Genomic DNA, 17,124 nt, shown 5'->3' with positions numbered 1-17,124 from the left:
TAACTGGGAAGCAGAGCCTCGGGCTTGATGGTGCCAAAGCCAAAGGCTTCAATGGGACACCACTCAGTGAAGCCACCAGTACTTTGCTATCTGCAAAAGCAAAGATGTGATACTGAGACCACTGAACTGGACACCCTCCACCTCCGAGAAAGTCTGTACATAAAAGTTGTGAACAGAATCAAAGGGCATCTCACTGCTCATTCAGTGTTACTAATGAGTAGATTTATCACACATAAAAGTGAGCTTGAGGAACTGAAGTATATGAAAAAGAATAATCCAGAATACGACCCTCCTCTGCTAACTGAGGACAGCAGCCAAAAGAACGAAGGAATCCAGCCGGCAGCAGGCAGTAAATTCAAAAGGGAGTGAATAGTGTGCTAATAGATTAGTACAAGTCTAGTTTGCCTTGACCCTTTATGATTTTGTGGTGCACAGGTCATGCGTAGGTTGGACATGTTACCTAAGGGTCTTGTTGCTACTTGGAATTGTTGAAGGACTACACTAAACACACATACATTGTCATGTACTGTTCTTATTGATAAGGAATGATCGGGGGTATATTCGTCCAGCTCATGAGCCCGGGCACTCACATCAAACTTCAAAAGCTTTAGGTATGATAAGAAAATCCTGAAACTCCTGTCCCCATTTATGTGGATAAAATCCTGCCAGATGGACCGCAGTAACAAAACTCTGAATCAAATCAGCTAAAGTACTAAAACAGGATGCTAGAGAGAGGGAGACAAAAACTGACTGAGGCAGCAGGAGAGGAAAGGCAAGCAAACACATGACACAAGGCATAGTCACACACACAAACACATAATGTCATTCAGTGGCTCAGAACAAGTCTCTTGGCAATTCCAAGTTAATCATTCCTTCCCTGAAGCACTTCGTCTCGACCCACCATGCAAAAATAAGTTCCACATGGTCATCCCAAGCTAGCAGTGTGTGTGTGTGTGTGTGTGTGTGTGTGTGTGTGTGTGTGTGTGTGTGTGTGTGTGTGTGTGTGTGTGTGTGTGTGTGTGTGCAGCAGGCATTCTCAGACATGCTCTGACTTGCAATTAGTTCTGCCCCAGAGCTCAATAACACTAATAGCTTTCAAATCTCTATGGTTTAGCTGGTCAACCTGCCTGAGAGGTCACACAGTTTTATCACCTGCATGTCAAAAGAAATATTACCCAAGATTAGATGGTTTAAAATGTACTGTATGATCCAACCCACACAGCAGCAGACCTACATATGCACTACATGCTGACAATATAAGCGCCTTGTGAGGCTTGGGCTACATGGAGATCAGATCCTAATTGGTCCACATGTTTGCAGTTTACTGAAGGGAAACACATCTTACCCCATATACATGCTTTGCCCCTGCTTTGGCCGCAAACATAGAAAGGATCCCAGTCCCGCTTCCAACGTCCAGCACTATTTTATCCTTGAAGATGTGCTTGTTGTGGTACATGGAGTTCCTGTAGGTGAGTGTCCTCACTTCATCCTTCAACATTTCCTGGTTTGACATGTGAGAAAAATATAAGAAAGGTCCTGGCAACACGAACTCCTGCAGAAAGCAACAGTTTGTTGTGTGAAATTAAAAACATTGGCTGGACGTCAGTGGTCTGAATAGCTCCGATATCTACAGTGCAGCATTTACAAATAACACACAGCCTTCACCTAATCTTACTCTATTCCCTGTCAGCCCTGTGGTTCTACATTCAAATCCATTGTTGGTGTTTCTGAATAAGCCCTGTGAGCTCGCAGGCTCAGCCTGTCTGCATCTCTTTTCTATCTGTACCTCTTTCACAGTGTGCGTGCATGTGTGAGTGCAAAGAATATTCAGAAATGACTAAAATACACCTGACCTACATTCCACAAATACATAAAAAAAAACATCCTACAGGTCACGCACGCAACATACTCTTTTTATACAGCCTCCAATGCTTCCTGCATCTGTTCTCTAAAATGCAGATGAACTCTGTGAACTCTGAGGAAACCGTGTGGACAAATAGGCATACACAATACACACGTTTAATGTGTTCAAAAGTGGCTCTCTGTTCCTCAAGTTTTCAAAAGTTTCACCACATTTAAAACTGCTCCAGGCAGTTCATCACCATCCTACATCAATTAACAACTGTACATAGAGCTTTGTGGGGCACCTGCAAAAACCTGAGTTTTCCTGGGAAACATTTCTGTCAGGGAACGTTAGGATTTTCTGTCCTTTGAAGGGACTGGCTGATTGTAGCTCCTGCCATGGCCTAAACCATCTATGACATAAAGCTCTCGGTTTAGAGGGCGGAGGGGTTCACTTCAAGAAAAAAAAGAAGTCACACACAATCATCGTTAAACTATCCTGCCCACACACAGGCAAACTGAGGCAAGAACATGTCTAAAAGAGAAAAAGCAAGAAGAGCATATGAAATGATTAAGACAAGGATGATGCATAATCTAATAATTTTCTAAAATTAATTGCAAGTACACAAGGGCATTGCATGCTCTGGTTCTGTGAAATGTGCCGCAGCAATAATGGAAATTAAAATTCCCTGTTTATTAAAAAATGCTTTATTGATCCATAAAGCTGATTGATTAACATATGTGATTTTCATCCACACTGCGATGACAAGGCGTACCTCATGAATGCCAAAGTGAGCATAGGAGTCAAAGTAGTAGTCTCGCGAGGTCATCTCCTCTGGGTTGAGAAACTTGGCCATCTTACCCCTCCCTGGACAGCTAGGGAGGCTGGCGGCGTGGGGCGTGTGCGGTGGAAGAGGAGGCCGAGGCGCATGCTGGATAGAAGGCACAGGCTTGGGTAACGCGGTTGGCTGTGCCGACTGCGATGGAATTATGCGGATGGGCTCTGGTTGCGACTGTGGTTGCTAAAAAACACAGATAAAGAAGAAAAACACCTCTTCAGTGCCGCGGCCTGAGGCGTAAGAAACAAAATAAGTACAGGCTGCAATAAGGTTGTGGTTTGCATTCATAATCAGGGATTTTACACGTAAGCTATTCTCCTTTCCATTTTGTTCCTGCACTCTTAGCTCATGTTCCCAGCACAGAGTTCACAAAGTGCAGAGAGCCCTGTGAGTCTGGAGGATATGCTGATCACTGACATGGAGTCAACAAAAGCCAGAGATGGCAAGAAAGCTCATCTCAGCACAGAAGGTACACCCGTAATGCCCGGATTATCACCTATAACGCCTGCTGGGAAGCTCTAACCACGATGTGCATGGAGAAACAGAAACTTCACATCTCAGTATTGAGCCAATAAGCCATTCTGGTGTTTATTCTCATTCCAACTTGGGCGTCTAAAAATAAATATAAACTGGTAATGCCACCAAAAATAGGAGGCATTTTCAGACAACAGTGATAAGAAACAAAGAAGGAAAGGATAGTGAAAAACTGCAAGACATTTTCTCACTCAGTTTCTACATAATATTAACGATATTTTATGAGTGTTTTCTGCCACTGTTATTGCCTCATTCAGTTTGCATTCATTCAGTCGGATCTTCTAGCAATTTCAGTTTAATTCTACAGCTTTAATTTAAGTTTTAATTATGCTTCTGTATCCTGTACATTTGATTTTGGGAAATCTATTTTGATGCCATGTTCAGATTAAGTATTGAGATTACAACAAAATTATCTTGTATGAAGCCCATCTGTATTTACACAAGGTTATTGAAGGTTATTCAGATAACTGTTTCAAGTATTTTTTTTTAAATGAGCCCAGCTTGTCATCAGTCCTTTAATTTATTCTTCTAGGAGCTACATACATCGTAAACATCTATACGACTTAATGAGGTGGATAACCTCCCTGGCAGATGAAATTATTCAATTCTCCTTTACAGTGAAAGCAAAGTATAAAAAATAGATTTCTATGTGCCGCACTGGCTTTTCCTTGGTTGAAAGAACTGATTCTTCGGTCCCCTTTTCTCTCTTCTCTCTTTAAAATGGCCATCATACAGTATTTATGTCTCCTGCACCTTTGTCCCGCAGGGCTTAAATGGCACACACTGGAATGTAGTTACCATGAAAATAAAGTAAATAATGGGTCTTGAATCATGAATTCAAAGAGAAGCTGATATGATTCAGTCAAATGTCAGGTTTTCACTACTGAGTCATACGAGAAGCCGTGCTACCTGTCTGTTATTTATTCAAATTCCATTGACTGATGATCCTTTAAGTTCTTCTGTAGTTTTCCCATCAAGGTTTTGAAGTTTTCAATGAAATGTCAGATCAGCTACTGTATGCCTTTTAGGGAGACGTAGTCTGGGTGATTTCCAATAAAGCTCCTGATTATTTTTGTCACCACACACAAACAAAGGAAGAAAAGATGATCCCATGAGCTATACTTGGCCAATTATAAGAGATTAAGATCCAAAATTTAAGAGTTTAAATCACATGAAACATCTTAAATATTTTGTTAAGAGAATCAAGACTATGGATATTATTATTATTATTATTATTATTATTATTATTATTATTATTATTATTATTATTATCATCATCATCATTATTATTAAATAGAGTTCTATCTGGTTATAATTGACCAGAAAAGTGACTGAATATCTAAAAAAAAAGAAAATGTGAGCAGCACTTTCTCTGCAGCACAAGAGTAGCATTGAAAGTCATTACTGTCTCTGCTTAGTGAGGTTCACAGGGTTTTGGATGTTGATAACATACAAGACCACATTCTTAATGAGGAGAGACCAACTGTTGAACTTAATACTTAATCCTCTCAGCTCTGATGTTGATCTGCAGAGGAGACACTAGTTCATTGCAGAGCATTACCATACTGCGTGAAGGATTCATTTTCTGACATGTTACTCATCTGGATCACCGAGGCGACCGGTGGCCTAAAGTTACACTATGGTCAGCTCAGAGCTGCACACCATAGATGCAATTTAAATCTTGAGACCGTGTTAAGAAAAAATTACTAGCAACAGTGAAAAAAGAAAAAGAGCTGACAAACAGCTGGCACCAAGAGAGCACTGAGCAAGTCAATAATTATAAGACAGAGTCGCAGAAGAGGCGATTAAGACTGCCAAGTTTAATACAGAATCTGTGCAATGCAGGGGGAAAGAGTCATTGTGGGACAGATTAACGTGAAGTTAGGGGTACGGTCGGAGGAGAGCAGCTGCAGTGAGTGTAACCGAGATCTCCTGACACAGGAAAGAGAGGGTGAAGCACATCCTTGCCTCTGACCTTCAAAACAAATAAACACATTCAGGGTTCTATTTCAGACTCCTCATCTCTACACTGAGGGGAGACCTGTTATTCGAGAAGGACACACACTTACACATGAGAGGACACCCACAGCCACGTTGTAGCTGTGTGAACGCTGAAGTTTAGCCTGTAAGTTTATGCTGTTGCTTCTAGTCAGTTAGGATAATGGAAAATGGTGATGAACTATTATTTATTCTAATAAATGCACTAAAATTACACTAATTGTAGTAGCTGTATGTTAGTCGGCTGTTCATATTGGTGAAGGCATTTCACTGAAAAAGTCCTCTAACAGGAAAGAGCATACCTTTGGTCTTCTGCCATTATGCCAGAAGGCTCCCAGTTGCCTTTAGGATTGATTTTAAAATCTTATTGCTGGCTTTTAAGGTTTTAAATGGCACTGCACCTTCTTACCTGTCAGAACTCCTTAGAACTTATCGCCCCAGGAGATCTTTGAGGTCAGCCGACCTGATGCTTTTAGATGTTCCCAGGTATAAATTAAAGACAAAGGGAGAGAGGGCGTTTGCTGTGGCTGCACCCAGACTGTGGAACAGTTTACCTCCTCACGTCAGACTCTCCAAAAGCCTAGAAACTTTTAAAACCGCTCTTAAAACTCACCTCTTTTCATTGGCTTTTAGAAAGGTTTAATTTATTTGTTTTATATATTTTTATTTTATTTTTATCAGCGAGGTGTTATTACGAAATTGTGTTCTATTGTATTTTTATCTGTATTTACTGTACAGCACTTTGGTCAGCCTTGGTTGTTTTTAAATGTGCTCTATAAATAAACTTGACTTGACTTGACTTGACTTTGGGATATCTGATTCCCAAACAGGATACAGCCTCAGTGGCGGGGATATTATTATGAAGTATTTCCTACCATCTGCTCTCAGAGGTCAGAATGTTGATCAGATGTAATGAGTGTGTGCAGGGCTTCTTTCATGAACTTGCTTAGAATGAACTTTTTCTGATTAATAATTACAACAGAGCATCACGGGGTGTGACGCACACATCGCAGGGTGTTTGAATCTGCTAAGTATTACAATCAGCATCCCTCCTGTATCGACCTTTAAATTGTCAATTAGTGTCGATTAGAGTTAGAGTGAGGGGTGGGAGATTTAGTTCAAGTGGCTGAGACATGACATCTTCAGCAACCTACTCTACTTTCTGCAGAACTGCTTCACACCAGAAGTCTGAGCGTTCTCTTTTTCCTCTGCAAGGTGCTGCAGTACCTTGGACAGCTCTAATTCCCATCGCGCGCAGAGTGAAGCAGCTACACACTGTCCTGTTATATCTCACGCTGCTCACAGCATATTCTTTCACACGTAACACCCAGAGCTTCAAATACATTCATATATTTTTTTCAGACTTCATCTCATAGACTCTTGCCGGAGAACGCCTGCGAAGCAGAAGGGATGAGTCGATCCTGCACCTTACCCTGATCATCGTACGGCATCCTAATTTTAGCAGCTACAAAAAACGAGACTTTTCCAAGTGCGTTTGAGGTTGGGAATACTAATTTGAACTGCCCTGCTCTGCACAGACTGCCTGTTTCCTCGGGAGGGTAAACATCCTTGCAAAGAGGGAGACTATCAGTCCGGTCAGTCTCACTCTCTGGACAGTCGGCATCCTATAATTTGTCCGACATGCAACTTCTACTAGAGGTGGAACACGCAGGCTACTGCAAGAGGCATCCAGGACGCCGATAGATTCCAAAAAACTGGACTCTGATCTTTGTCAGGAATATTAAAGCTGTCTCTAACACTTACCTCAGTGTTCTCAGACTCCGCCATTTTTCTCCTGAGGAGCATGCAGCGGGACGAGTGCTTAATTCCCATAAGGGCCAGCAAAAATGTGCACTCAGAAGTAAAAGAGAAAAAACGTGTGCTTGGCGATTATCGGTCCCTTCAGTCCTTTGACATCAGAGAATTCTCATTTACATCCCAAATTGTGCAGTTCTTTAGAAATTCCAGTACTGCTAAAAAACCCAAAACTACATGAGGTCCCAAAAGCATTGCAGCCACTCTCGCCACAGAGTGCGTTGGATTCCATGGTATAAAAGTTTGCAGTCCACCGGTGTGCGTTCCTGGAGAGCGTTAGGGGGAAAGGCATCATTTGGAATTTGGCATCAGCTGAGATAAAAATGCACCATCCTGTCCTATAACGCAGCAGGCGCAGGCAGGAATGCATTAAGACTGCATCACTAACAGCAGAAGATTGTCATGAATGCAAAGATTTAGCGCCAGTTTGATTGATTCCCCTGCCGCAACATTGTTTCTAAAAATAGAACCGCAGCCGCCGCTACCTCGCAGAGTGGAAAGATTTGCCGCCGAGTGCACGCACGGAAATGTGATGACTCTTAAGACGTGCAGGGGGATTTCTTATAAGCACATGGCACCACTCATGCTGTCATCTTTAATGTAACAGAGCTCCCCCAGAATCAAAGTCTATGCTCCAGTTAAATCGTTCCCCATCTGCACAAAGTGCCGAACGCCGCCAGCCCAGACAAAGTTGGAGTTTACCAGCTCTCCGAGCAGAGCGAGGACACCCTGTGCTTGATCTGCGCACACACGCGCGCGCACACACGCAGAGTGCGAGGAAGTGAGCACTCCTGTCTCACTGGCCGGAGGGGTAATTTCAGAGCTGGCTGCTGTTTGCACATCTATTACGTGCTTCTTTCCTGCTCACTTCTGAGATGAACCAGGAAAGAAAACAAACCATAAACATCCATCACTTTACACACATATACATACATATTTTCCTTTTCATCTAAATCTGACCTTTACCAGAAATGATGACAGCAGTGTTATAGTTGTAACTTTATAACACCTTTAATTCTTGCTACAGCATTTTTTGATGTGATGACAACATAAACCCAGTGCCTTCAGAGCAATTTAATAATGCAGGCATATGCTACTGTATATCACCTCTGAAGTCTTCTGCTTTTGCTCTAGAGTCTATTTTGAGGAGAGGCCATCCCCCATACCACCCACACCACTGGCCACTTGTTACATTATTCAAGAGGGAGGGAAGGCAGACACTCACCACGCAGTAGGCAGGCAGACACCGATACAGAAAGCTGAGCATTTTCTGCCCACAATGTGTGCTAACACGTCACGGATTTATTTAGACCCTAAGATGATGTTTAGCAGGTGTATATGGTTGCACACAATTTTTAAAAATCCAGCTAAATTACAGTTCCTTTTGTCCTTCTTGAACTTTCATAAGAATCAGCTTTGTTGAAATTTCTTTACTGCTCACGTCACATAGTAATGGAAATATCGCCATATTGAACATTTTAATAACCATCCTGAAGATGGTCAGAAGTAATCAATTGCTAGAACTGTTCATGGTGGCCCGTGGCTAGACAAATCCTAACACTGTTCTCTGTCTACAAACAAAAGCAGAAAGAGAAAATAAATGGAATAACCACCAAATTTGTTACAGTCTGTCAGTTTTCTATGTCAGTATCCTGAAAGCGTGAAGGCAGCTGAGCCTGAAAGGGCTCAGGTTATAACACAGAATAGTGGACAAGTTAAAATTTTGATCTAGCGTTCAGTAAAAAGGTCAAATAAAAAATAATCCATTAAATCTCTGCAAAAATTGATGCATGTGCTAAATTTCATGACTATGTAACAGTTGTTGAGATATTTCGATGTTGGATCTAGACTGATATAGTTCGAGGACTTGATAAACCTATAAATTCTGGGTCCTACGAGGGTCCCAACATGAGTAATTCACCACATAGACCATTGACCGTGCAGTCAGGCAGATCACTGCTAAGATGTTCTTTGATCTCAGTGTAATTATTCTCACTCTAATACGCTGTACCATTTCTCACAATGGCAGTGGATGACTTGGCTTTCTCACTGGGTCGTGGCTCCTCTCCGCTCTCACGGGATCTGAATTTGAGATGCACTGAAATCACTTCAATTACCTCATTTTCCCTCTCTGATGTGCGTGTAGCCTCTCAGTCATCCAGGTCATGCTAGTCTCTAGTGCTTGAGAAGAAAGCAACCAGACTTCATCAGCCTCCCGCTGATGTATATCTTCTGTTTAGCTGTCATCACGTGGTTGATTGCTGCTGAAAATATGCTCACTTTTCTTCTTCTGATAAAAGAGGAATGGTAATAGCCCGCTGTCTGGAGTTAGAGTAATTGCTCATCCTCTCTTATGGTGTTTAAGAAGCTACCGTAGACATTATTTTAGATGGGGTACTGCAGCCTCGTGAAACTTCATTAGGCAGTAGCACCTCTTGTATGTGAACATGAAATTGCTGAATTGTAGTTACAAACACGCAAAAGTAACAGAAGCAGCAAATGGCTTAACTTGAATGAAAGATATAGGAAGTGTTCGATATTTCTCATTTGTGTACTTTTGTGTTTATAATTCAGCTTTGAGCATCTATTCAGTTCACAGCAGGTCAGATTTAATACATATTAAAAGTGTACTTCATTTACAATCATCTCACTTCGTTTGATTTTGACTTCAATGCCAGTGTTTAGTGTTTCTGTATTTCTTATTGGTCAACAAATAAAACTTTGAATATAAACTGAGGGGCTGATAATAAATGATCAGAAGTATTGTGCCAGTTTAAATTTGGAGATTGTAGCAGAGGCTTTGATAGACAAAAGGAGTACAGACAGACAAAGTTGGATGGATTTCCTCGCGCTTCTTTGTTTCACATTCGTCCATGAAATGCTTTTCTCGTTCCCATTTCCCTGTGATACAAAGATTGATTTGTAGCCTTGATGACGACATTAAATTTGACAGATTATTTAACTAAAATGATAAGATGTGGAGTTTTGATAAACACAAAGAATAAAAGCACAGGTTGGTATCATTTTCATGAATGGTTGAAATACAATGGCTAATGTCTTCATTTCATGCCAGATTTTCAGTCACATTTCTGACTTGCTGCTTGAATATCTGCTATTCATGTTTTATGAAAACACGCTATAGTGTCCATGTAATGTTTATAAACCTCCTTTCACCAATTGAGATGGATGACATGCATCCCACATGTTGATTTTTGCAGTAAATAAATTTTTCTCCCATGTAACGACAGAGGAGTGTGCATATCTAGCCTGGCAGTCAGACCCTTTTCTATGATAAAGGAAACATTGTTATCACGACTTAAACACGGCCTCTCGACGCTACTTTGCAGGAAGACAAGTATCCACTTGTACGATGTTGTATTGCTGTCAGCTGATCTGCTGGTTAATGTCACTCTGTATTTCTCTCACAGCGTGAGTAACAAAGGCCAGTCAGATCTTTAGTCACAGTTTAATCAGAATCAGAATCAGAATCAGAATACTTTATTGATCCCTGGGGGAAATTATTTTTTGTTACAGTGCTCCATTTTAAACCATTTTAAACCATTCCGTTTACACTCACAGCTTACTGCAGCAGCTCCAATGCAAGAAAAACGTCATCTTATTTAGTGATATTTTGTAAAACACTATTCATTGAAGCGAGTGTTACATTTCACTCACAGCAGCTCTTTGGAGGATTTTCTTCAACTCTGATTCTCAACATCGCTCGTTTGAAGTTCTGAGATATTTGTTCGAAGCCTTTTCTAATGTCATCTGCTGAGGGGAGATATGCCATTCCCTTCTTTCATCAACTGCTCCTTCAGTGACGGTGGTACTTTATATGTAAACCAGTTATATTTATTCCACCTTGGCTTTCTTCCTGCATGAAGCTGATTTCATTTGATTTGGGATTTAAACAATTCACTGAATGCTAACTAACTGTTGAACAGGGTATTTTCTAATACACAAGGGTTTCTTTCAACATCTGCTTATACAGTAATGTGCAGAAGTCTTGAGCTATCTCTCATTTCACTATAGTTGGCTTCCAAGGAGCTCTTACATGTTCTTCAGCGATAGCTCTCCAGGTTTTCCAGAGATCTTTCAAAGCTTTCCTTTTGACATTGGCGGTGATTTCACTCATTTCCAGTTTGCTCAAATAATTTTTGTTTTGTTTTGTTTTTGTTAAGTATAAAACATGAAAAAGGCTCAACAACAGGTGTTGTGCTTTTACATAAGAAACAAGTTAGCAAGGAACCAATTTTAAATGATATATTTTAGCACTTTGTTACTTGCAGCCTATCACAAAAAAAGATTTATTCTAATTTCTTTAGCTGAATCTACAAAATGCCAAAGATAACAGTTTTACAGGTATAAAATGTTTCTGTAGTCGAGTCGAGTTTTTGTATAGCACGTTTAAAAGACATCAAGTGTCAGCCTGAACAGATGGACAATGTACTCAAAATACAAGAAAGAATTCAAATAAATAAGATAAAAAGATTACAAGAAATCCATGTATATGTGCATACACTTATATACAAATGCCTATACAAGTACACACACACACAGGTATGCACATGGACATGAATACATATATACATATACAAATGCATACATCATTCAATAAGATAAAAAAACAAAAGAACTAAGACAGAACAGACCCGTCTGTGAAAGCCTGTGAGTGTAGGAAGGTCTTCAAGTTCAGTCTGAAGATTTCCAAAGAGGACTTTATAAAAGAGGGAAGACTGTTCCAGAGTCTTGGAGCAGCGACGGAGAAAGCCCAGTCACATTTAGATTTTAAGTGGGAGCGTGGGACCAGTAAGAGCATCTGACTGGAGGAATGCAGTTGGAGCGGGTAAGTGCAGGAGATCCGAAATGTAACCTGGAGCCAACCCATGGAGAGCTTTAAAAATGAACAATATAAGCTTGAAACTCTGTATAAAACTTGCTGCCCATGTAAAGATACGAGTAATACTCTCTCTTTTTATCGACCTTGAATAACGAGAGCTCAGACAGAGAGGAAGAATAAAGGTGATCGTAACAAATACAAGCTTGTTAAAATACTACGATTTGTGTTTGTTTATATACTGTATTTAAATCTATGTTTGCACACATTTCAGTAAGTTACTGCAGCTATTTCCCATCTTGCAGGCAAACTATAAAGCCTTCACAGGGTTCAAGGCACTGGTACAGGACTCCCAATAAGTGGTGATTTATAACCGAGCACTGGAGTAAAAAGTGTAGTTTTACTTTCATTATCAGACGTTAATATTAACAGTTTTGTGATGCAGCTCATGACCTATCCAAAGGGCTAAGTGTAGGCACTAAACCCATTCATATAAACACATATCATAATTTGGTCAAATAAACAAATAGATAGAGACATTTTTAGAAAAAGAAACTCAACTCTGCATGTTCAAATATTGCATTTACCCAGTGCATTTAAATATGATGCTTTTCAAAGATCCGTTCAGTACTAGTTGTCACTATTGCTGTGACCTGGTGCAACAGGGCACAGACACCAAAGGATACCTTGTGTGTGTGAATTGCAGCAGGTAAGTCTATAACCAATGAGAATGGGAACTCCCTGCTTGGAAACACTTTGTCCTCCTTTTGCACATATTGTACAGGGAGTGGTTTGAATTTGGACTAAGCTCAAAAACACAGCAACGTACTGTTTTCTGCCACTTCAGATTACAATGATGAGATTTACATTAACCCTAATTGCCAGATGCTTATCCTAATGCTTAAAGTAACTGTAACCATGTCTACTCATCCTCAGTTACTTTAAATGGTTTTGGTGTTTGTCCCCATAATATGCAAAAACATAGATGTATGTCTTTAGAAGCAAACACAAAAATGCACACATGTCCAGTATACACTGTGCAGTACAAGTCAGACAGTTGACAGTCAGGCATGTAAACCCAGGACCTCATTACTGCCACTCATCAGTGTTGTTGTTTCTGATCAACTCTTTTGTTGATAGCTTTCTTCCACTGTTCATCATTCTCTCCTGCGAGACTGGCATACTCACGCCATACCCGCTTTCGTCCACAAACACTGATAAGACACAAAGCACCCACAGACCTGATAACGTATTATTAAAATTTTCTTTGAAGGCCCTCGATATGTGTTGTCAATTCTTGCAGCGGTAGAACAAATACTGTAGTGTTAATCCTCTAAGATGCACAATATCCACACATTGCAGATTAGCGTTCTCAGTCGTTTTTTGTCCTGCGATGATTGCACCTCAGTGTTGTGAAATGAGGCTGAAGATGAGGATGGATGTAGCCATCATTCATGCCTACTGCATCACAGTGAATGGCTAAATGACTGACATATGACAGGCAGACTGGGAACCTTATTAAGCTTTTACTGTGTGCTGTTGTGAAATGTTGTGTTGACTGGATTTCATTGCTTTTAGCTGCTTTCTTAAAACCCTGTGGTCATAGATTTGTGGCACCGACAGTTGTTCCCCTCAGATGATGAAATATGTTTACTCTGACATTAAGGAGAGTCGTGGTGATCCTGGAGGTTTATCGCCAACAATGGAGCCATTTGTTTTGGTGCATGTTGGTGTAAAGCAATAAACAAGAAGCTGGAAACCATAATTATGGTCTGAACTCTACAGACAGTTAAGGACTTCACACCATTGCTACCAAAAGCATCTTTAAAAACAATCTATACAAAATTGTATGGTTTCCACTTTTGCACCTCTCCGTCAAGTCTAATGAAATTTGACCTCCTAGTTTATGCAAAGCCCTGCTGACATACAGACAGACAAACAAGCAAGCAAATAGCAATGAAATAATAGCATCCTCTGAGACTCCAACTCCCAGACAGAGGTAATAAAGACAAGTATTATTATTATACCTTGATGGAAATTTGATGTTTCAAGTGAACCTTCTGATTAACTCTCACACACAAGCCTAACAAGACAGGGATCAAATCAGTGTGGAAAACCTCGATAAAGTGATAACCACATCAATCATTCCATGCAGAAATGACTGACCATTGCTCGAGGTACAGTGAGCATAAGCTGCATGCTGGTGTATTTTTATATTCCACTGAGAGAAAGCTGGGCTAATTATGTGTATCATACGTCTGCAGACTTTTTGCTCACATAAGACGTGCTGTTTAAAAGATAAAGCTTTGTGTTTCCAACTCATTATCGGCTGCTCCGCGGAGCAGTGTGCTGGAAAGGTCTGCATTGGAAATGGATCAAACAGACCTAACTGAATTAATTGACTGTTGCATTTTTATTTTATTTTTTCATTTTGATGAGGCAAGGTGGTAGACTGTACTTATTAGATTCACATACAAGCAACAGGAAAACTTCTAAGGTCTAAGTATGGGCTCAGTTCTTCCTCATGCTGACTTCCAAAGACCAAGTCTGTGATGAAGAAAATACTTAGCTTGCTGCTTCAAAACATCACAAGCCAATGCTGGCTCTTTTATAAATAGCCCCAGCCCCAAGTCTAGCCCGTACTTTAGCCACATCACACAAGAGAAGTCGAGTTTAAGCCAGTGACTAATTTTCAGGTTTAATGTTATTTTCGGAGCCTTTCTCTATGCTATTGTTATGAGTGGTTTTGGTGTAGAAAGTTTGCAGAAAGAGAAATAAATAATTTGTAATACATCCCAAAAGGTTGATTCTGTTCATCTGGTCATTGATCAGAGGTTGTCGATCAATGTTCATGACAATTTTCATATTAATGATCAAGGAACTGACCCCCCAGCCCACTGCTCATTCAGTGGGCTAATTTCAGTCATTGTGCAAATGTACTGTTTATAAGGTTGGGGAAACCTGCAGCTGAGACTGAAGAAGTCACCTGGATGATGACGAAACGTTTCTCCCACTGAAAACATCCAGATAAACAAAATCAACATTTTGGGATTAATTCACCTGGATGATTGAGCATGCAGTAAGATATTTGCAATATATAATAAACAGCCTCTAACAGCCTTTAGTTTAGTTACTGTTCTTACTGTGTTTGAGCAGCTGTGACCACATAATTTCCTCTGGGATGAATAAAGTATTCTGATTCTGATTACAGCCACGTAGGAGGGCATTCGGGGCTCGACCTGGATTGACTTAAAGCTGTTTGGTGATGGGCCAATATTTATTTATAAGTTTAGCAACTTCAGGGTCTGAAGGTGTGAAAGACTTTATGTATGGATACACCAGATTCATACAGCATCTTCCAGTTCAAGTCATTTCATTCTAAAATTTATTATTTTGTGGGGTTTATCAATTCAATTCAATCATATTTATACAGCACCAAATCACAACAACAGTTGCCTCAAGGCGCTTTATATTGTAATGTAGACCCTACAATAATACCAATAATGCATACAGAGAAAAACCCAACAGTCATATGACCCCCTATGAGCAAGCACTTTGGCGACAGTGGGAAGGAAAAACTCCCTTTTAACAGGAAGAAACCTCTGGCAGAACCAGGCTCAGGGAGGGGCGGGGCCATCTGCTGTGATTGGTTGGGGTGAAAGAAGGAAGACAGGATAAAGACAGGCTGTGGAAGAGATTAATAACAGGTATGATTCAGTGCAGAGAGGTCTATTAACACATAGTGAGTAATGCATCATGGGAGTCCCCCAGCAGCCTACACCTATTGCAGCATAAGTAAGGGAGGATTCAGGGTCACCTGATCCAGCCCTTACTATATGCTTAATTTAAAAAAAGGAAAGTTTGAAGCCTAATCTTAAAAGTAGAGATAGTGTCTGTCTCCTGAATTCAAACTGGAAGCTGGTTCCATAGAAGAGGGGCCTGAAAACTGAAGACTGCCTCCAATTCTACTCTTAAATATTCTATTTATTTGTTTGTGTGTTTATGATAATATTTACCTTAAAAGTCGCAGTTTTAGCACCCAGACAAACTGAAAAGAGAGTTAAAATAGAATACAACATAGTTTGCACTAAGCTAAACTGAGTGGGGGAAATAGAGATGATCTAACATTATCATTTGACATCTAATTGTTGCCAGGCAACAGAGGGTTAATTGTTTGTGATTTATGCTCTCTTTCCTTCTAACTCCCGTTTTCCGCTCTCGCGCAAGTTTCTGCAGTTGCAACACTTGCTAGGGAGATGATCCATATTTAATGACCCAAACAGTAGATGCATGAAAATGGGCCACTGTAGATCCCAACAATGGGCCCGATGCCTCCCTATAATGCTGTGCGGATATTTTAGGACGTCAGCTGACTTTTTTACTGCATGCACATCTGTTACCCAATGGGGCAACTATTGTGAGGTTTTAGCTGAGGTGAGGTTTTAACATTTCAACAGTTCGATGACAAAACATATTTCCCGGAAATCATTTTTAATGTTCATTTAAGTTTGTCTGCCCACAGTTTCCCATGTTAACTGGCAGCATTCCTACATCATGTTCACATAGGGCTTTGTCTTTGTTCCCGAGCACATGCAACGATTTCCATGACAGGAGTTTTAAAGACAGTGCTGCCTGAGGGCCTGACTATTATGGGCATCCAGCATGGATTTTTAGCCCTGTCCCTCATGCACATAGCTTTCTCCCTTCACAGAATTATGTTGAGGAACATTATTATGAAATTACTCCACAATTTGTAGATGCATTTTTTTTTACAGATTGGTGTCAACCTCTGCTGAGCTTTCCATCGGAGAAATTCTGTCTTTCTGTCTTATTGCTCTTTTTATATCCACTCGTGTTACGAACTTGTTCCCACTTAACCTAATTTGTCATAAAATCTTTCCTCCAGCTGTTCCATTTTAGTACTACTTACTTTTCCAGCCTTTTGTTGTTGCCACTGAATTCAAAACGAGCTGGTATTTTTCGTGAAATACTCAAGTTTAAATATCAGCGATTAACCACACTGTCAGTGCAAATAAAATTTAAACTAAAAGTGAAGTTTACTTTAGTTCAGATTGTTTGTTTTTTTATTTTACTTCTTTTTTTTTTTTTTTTTTTTTTTTTTTTTTTTTTCTAAATGACATCAGAAACAGCAGTATGCGACATTACGTGATGGCAGAGCTTCAGTTCATCCTTTGTCATTTTTTTTTTTTTTTTAATAAATAGGACAGGGGGAATGAATGAGAGAGAGAGGGGGAGAGA

General features: G+C 40.2%; 1 protein-coding gene across 1 annotated transcript in view; it reads right to left on the bottom strand.

Moving 5' to 3' along the window:
- The window catches only part of LOC308392080 (protein arginine N-methyltransferase 8-B), a 31,254-nt gene extending 23,585 nt beyond the window's left edge, over positions 1 to 7,669 (bottom strand). Inside the window, exons 1-3 of the mRNA XM_080874938.1 lie at positions 6,978 to 7,669; positions 2,619 to 2,864; positions 1,346 to 1,501 (exon numbers count right to left, since the gene is read on the bottom strand). Of these exons, the coding sequence (XP_080731064.1) occupies positions 1,346 to 1,501; positions 2,619 to 2,864; positions 6,978 to 7,046 (471 nt within the window). The 5' untranslated portion in view covers positions 7,047 to 7,669. The remainder of the gene's footprint in view (positions 1 to 1,345; positions 1,502 to 2,618; positions 2,865 to 6,977) is intronic.
- Positions 7,670 to 17,124: the final 9,455 nt, after the last annotated feature.

Source organism: Rhamphochromis sp. 'chilingali' (assembly GCF_963969265.1).
Source record: "Rhamphochromis sp. 'chilingali' genome assembly, chromosome: 2".
Classification (NCBI taxonomy): Eukaryota; Metazoa; Chordata; class Actinopteri; order Cichliformes; family Cichlidae; genus Rhamphochromis; species Rhamphochromis sp. 'chilingali'.
The sequence above is the reverse complement of the archived record's forward strand: the minus strand, read 5'-3'. Positions and strand labels throughout refer to the sequence as shown.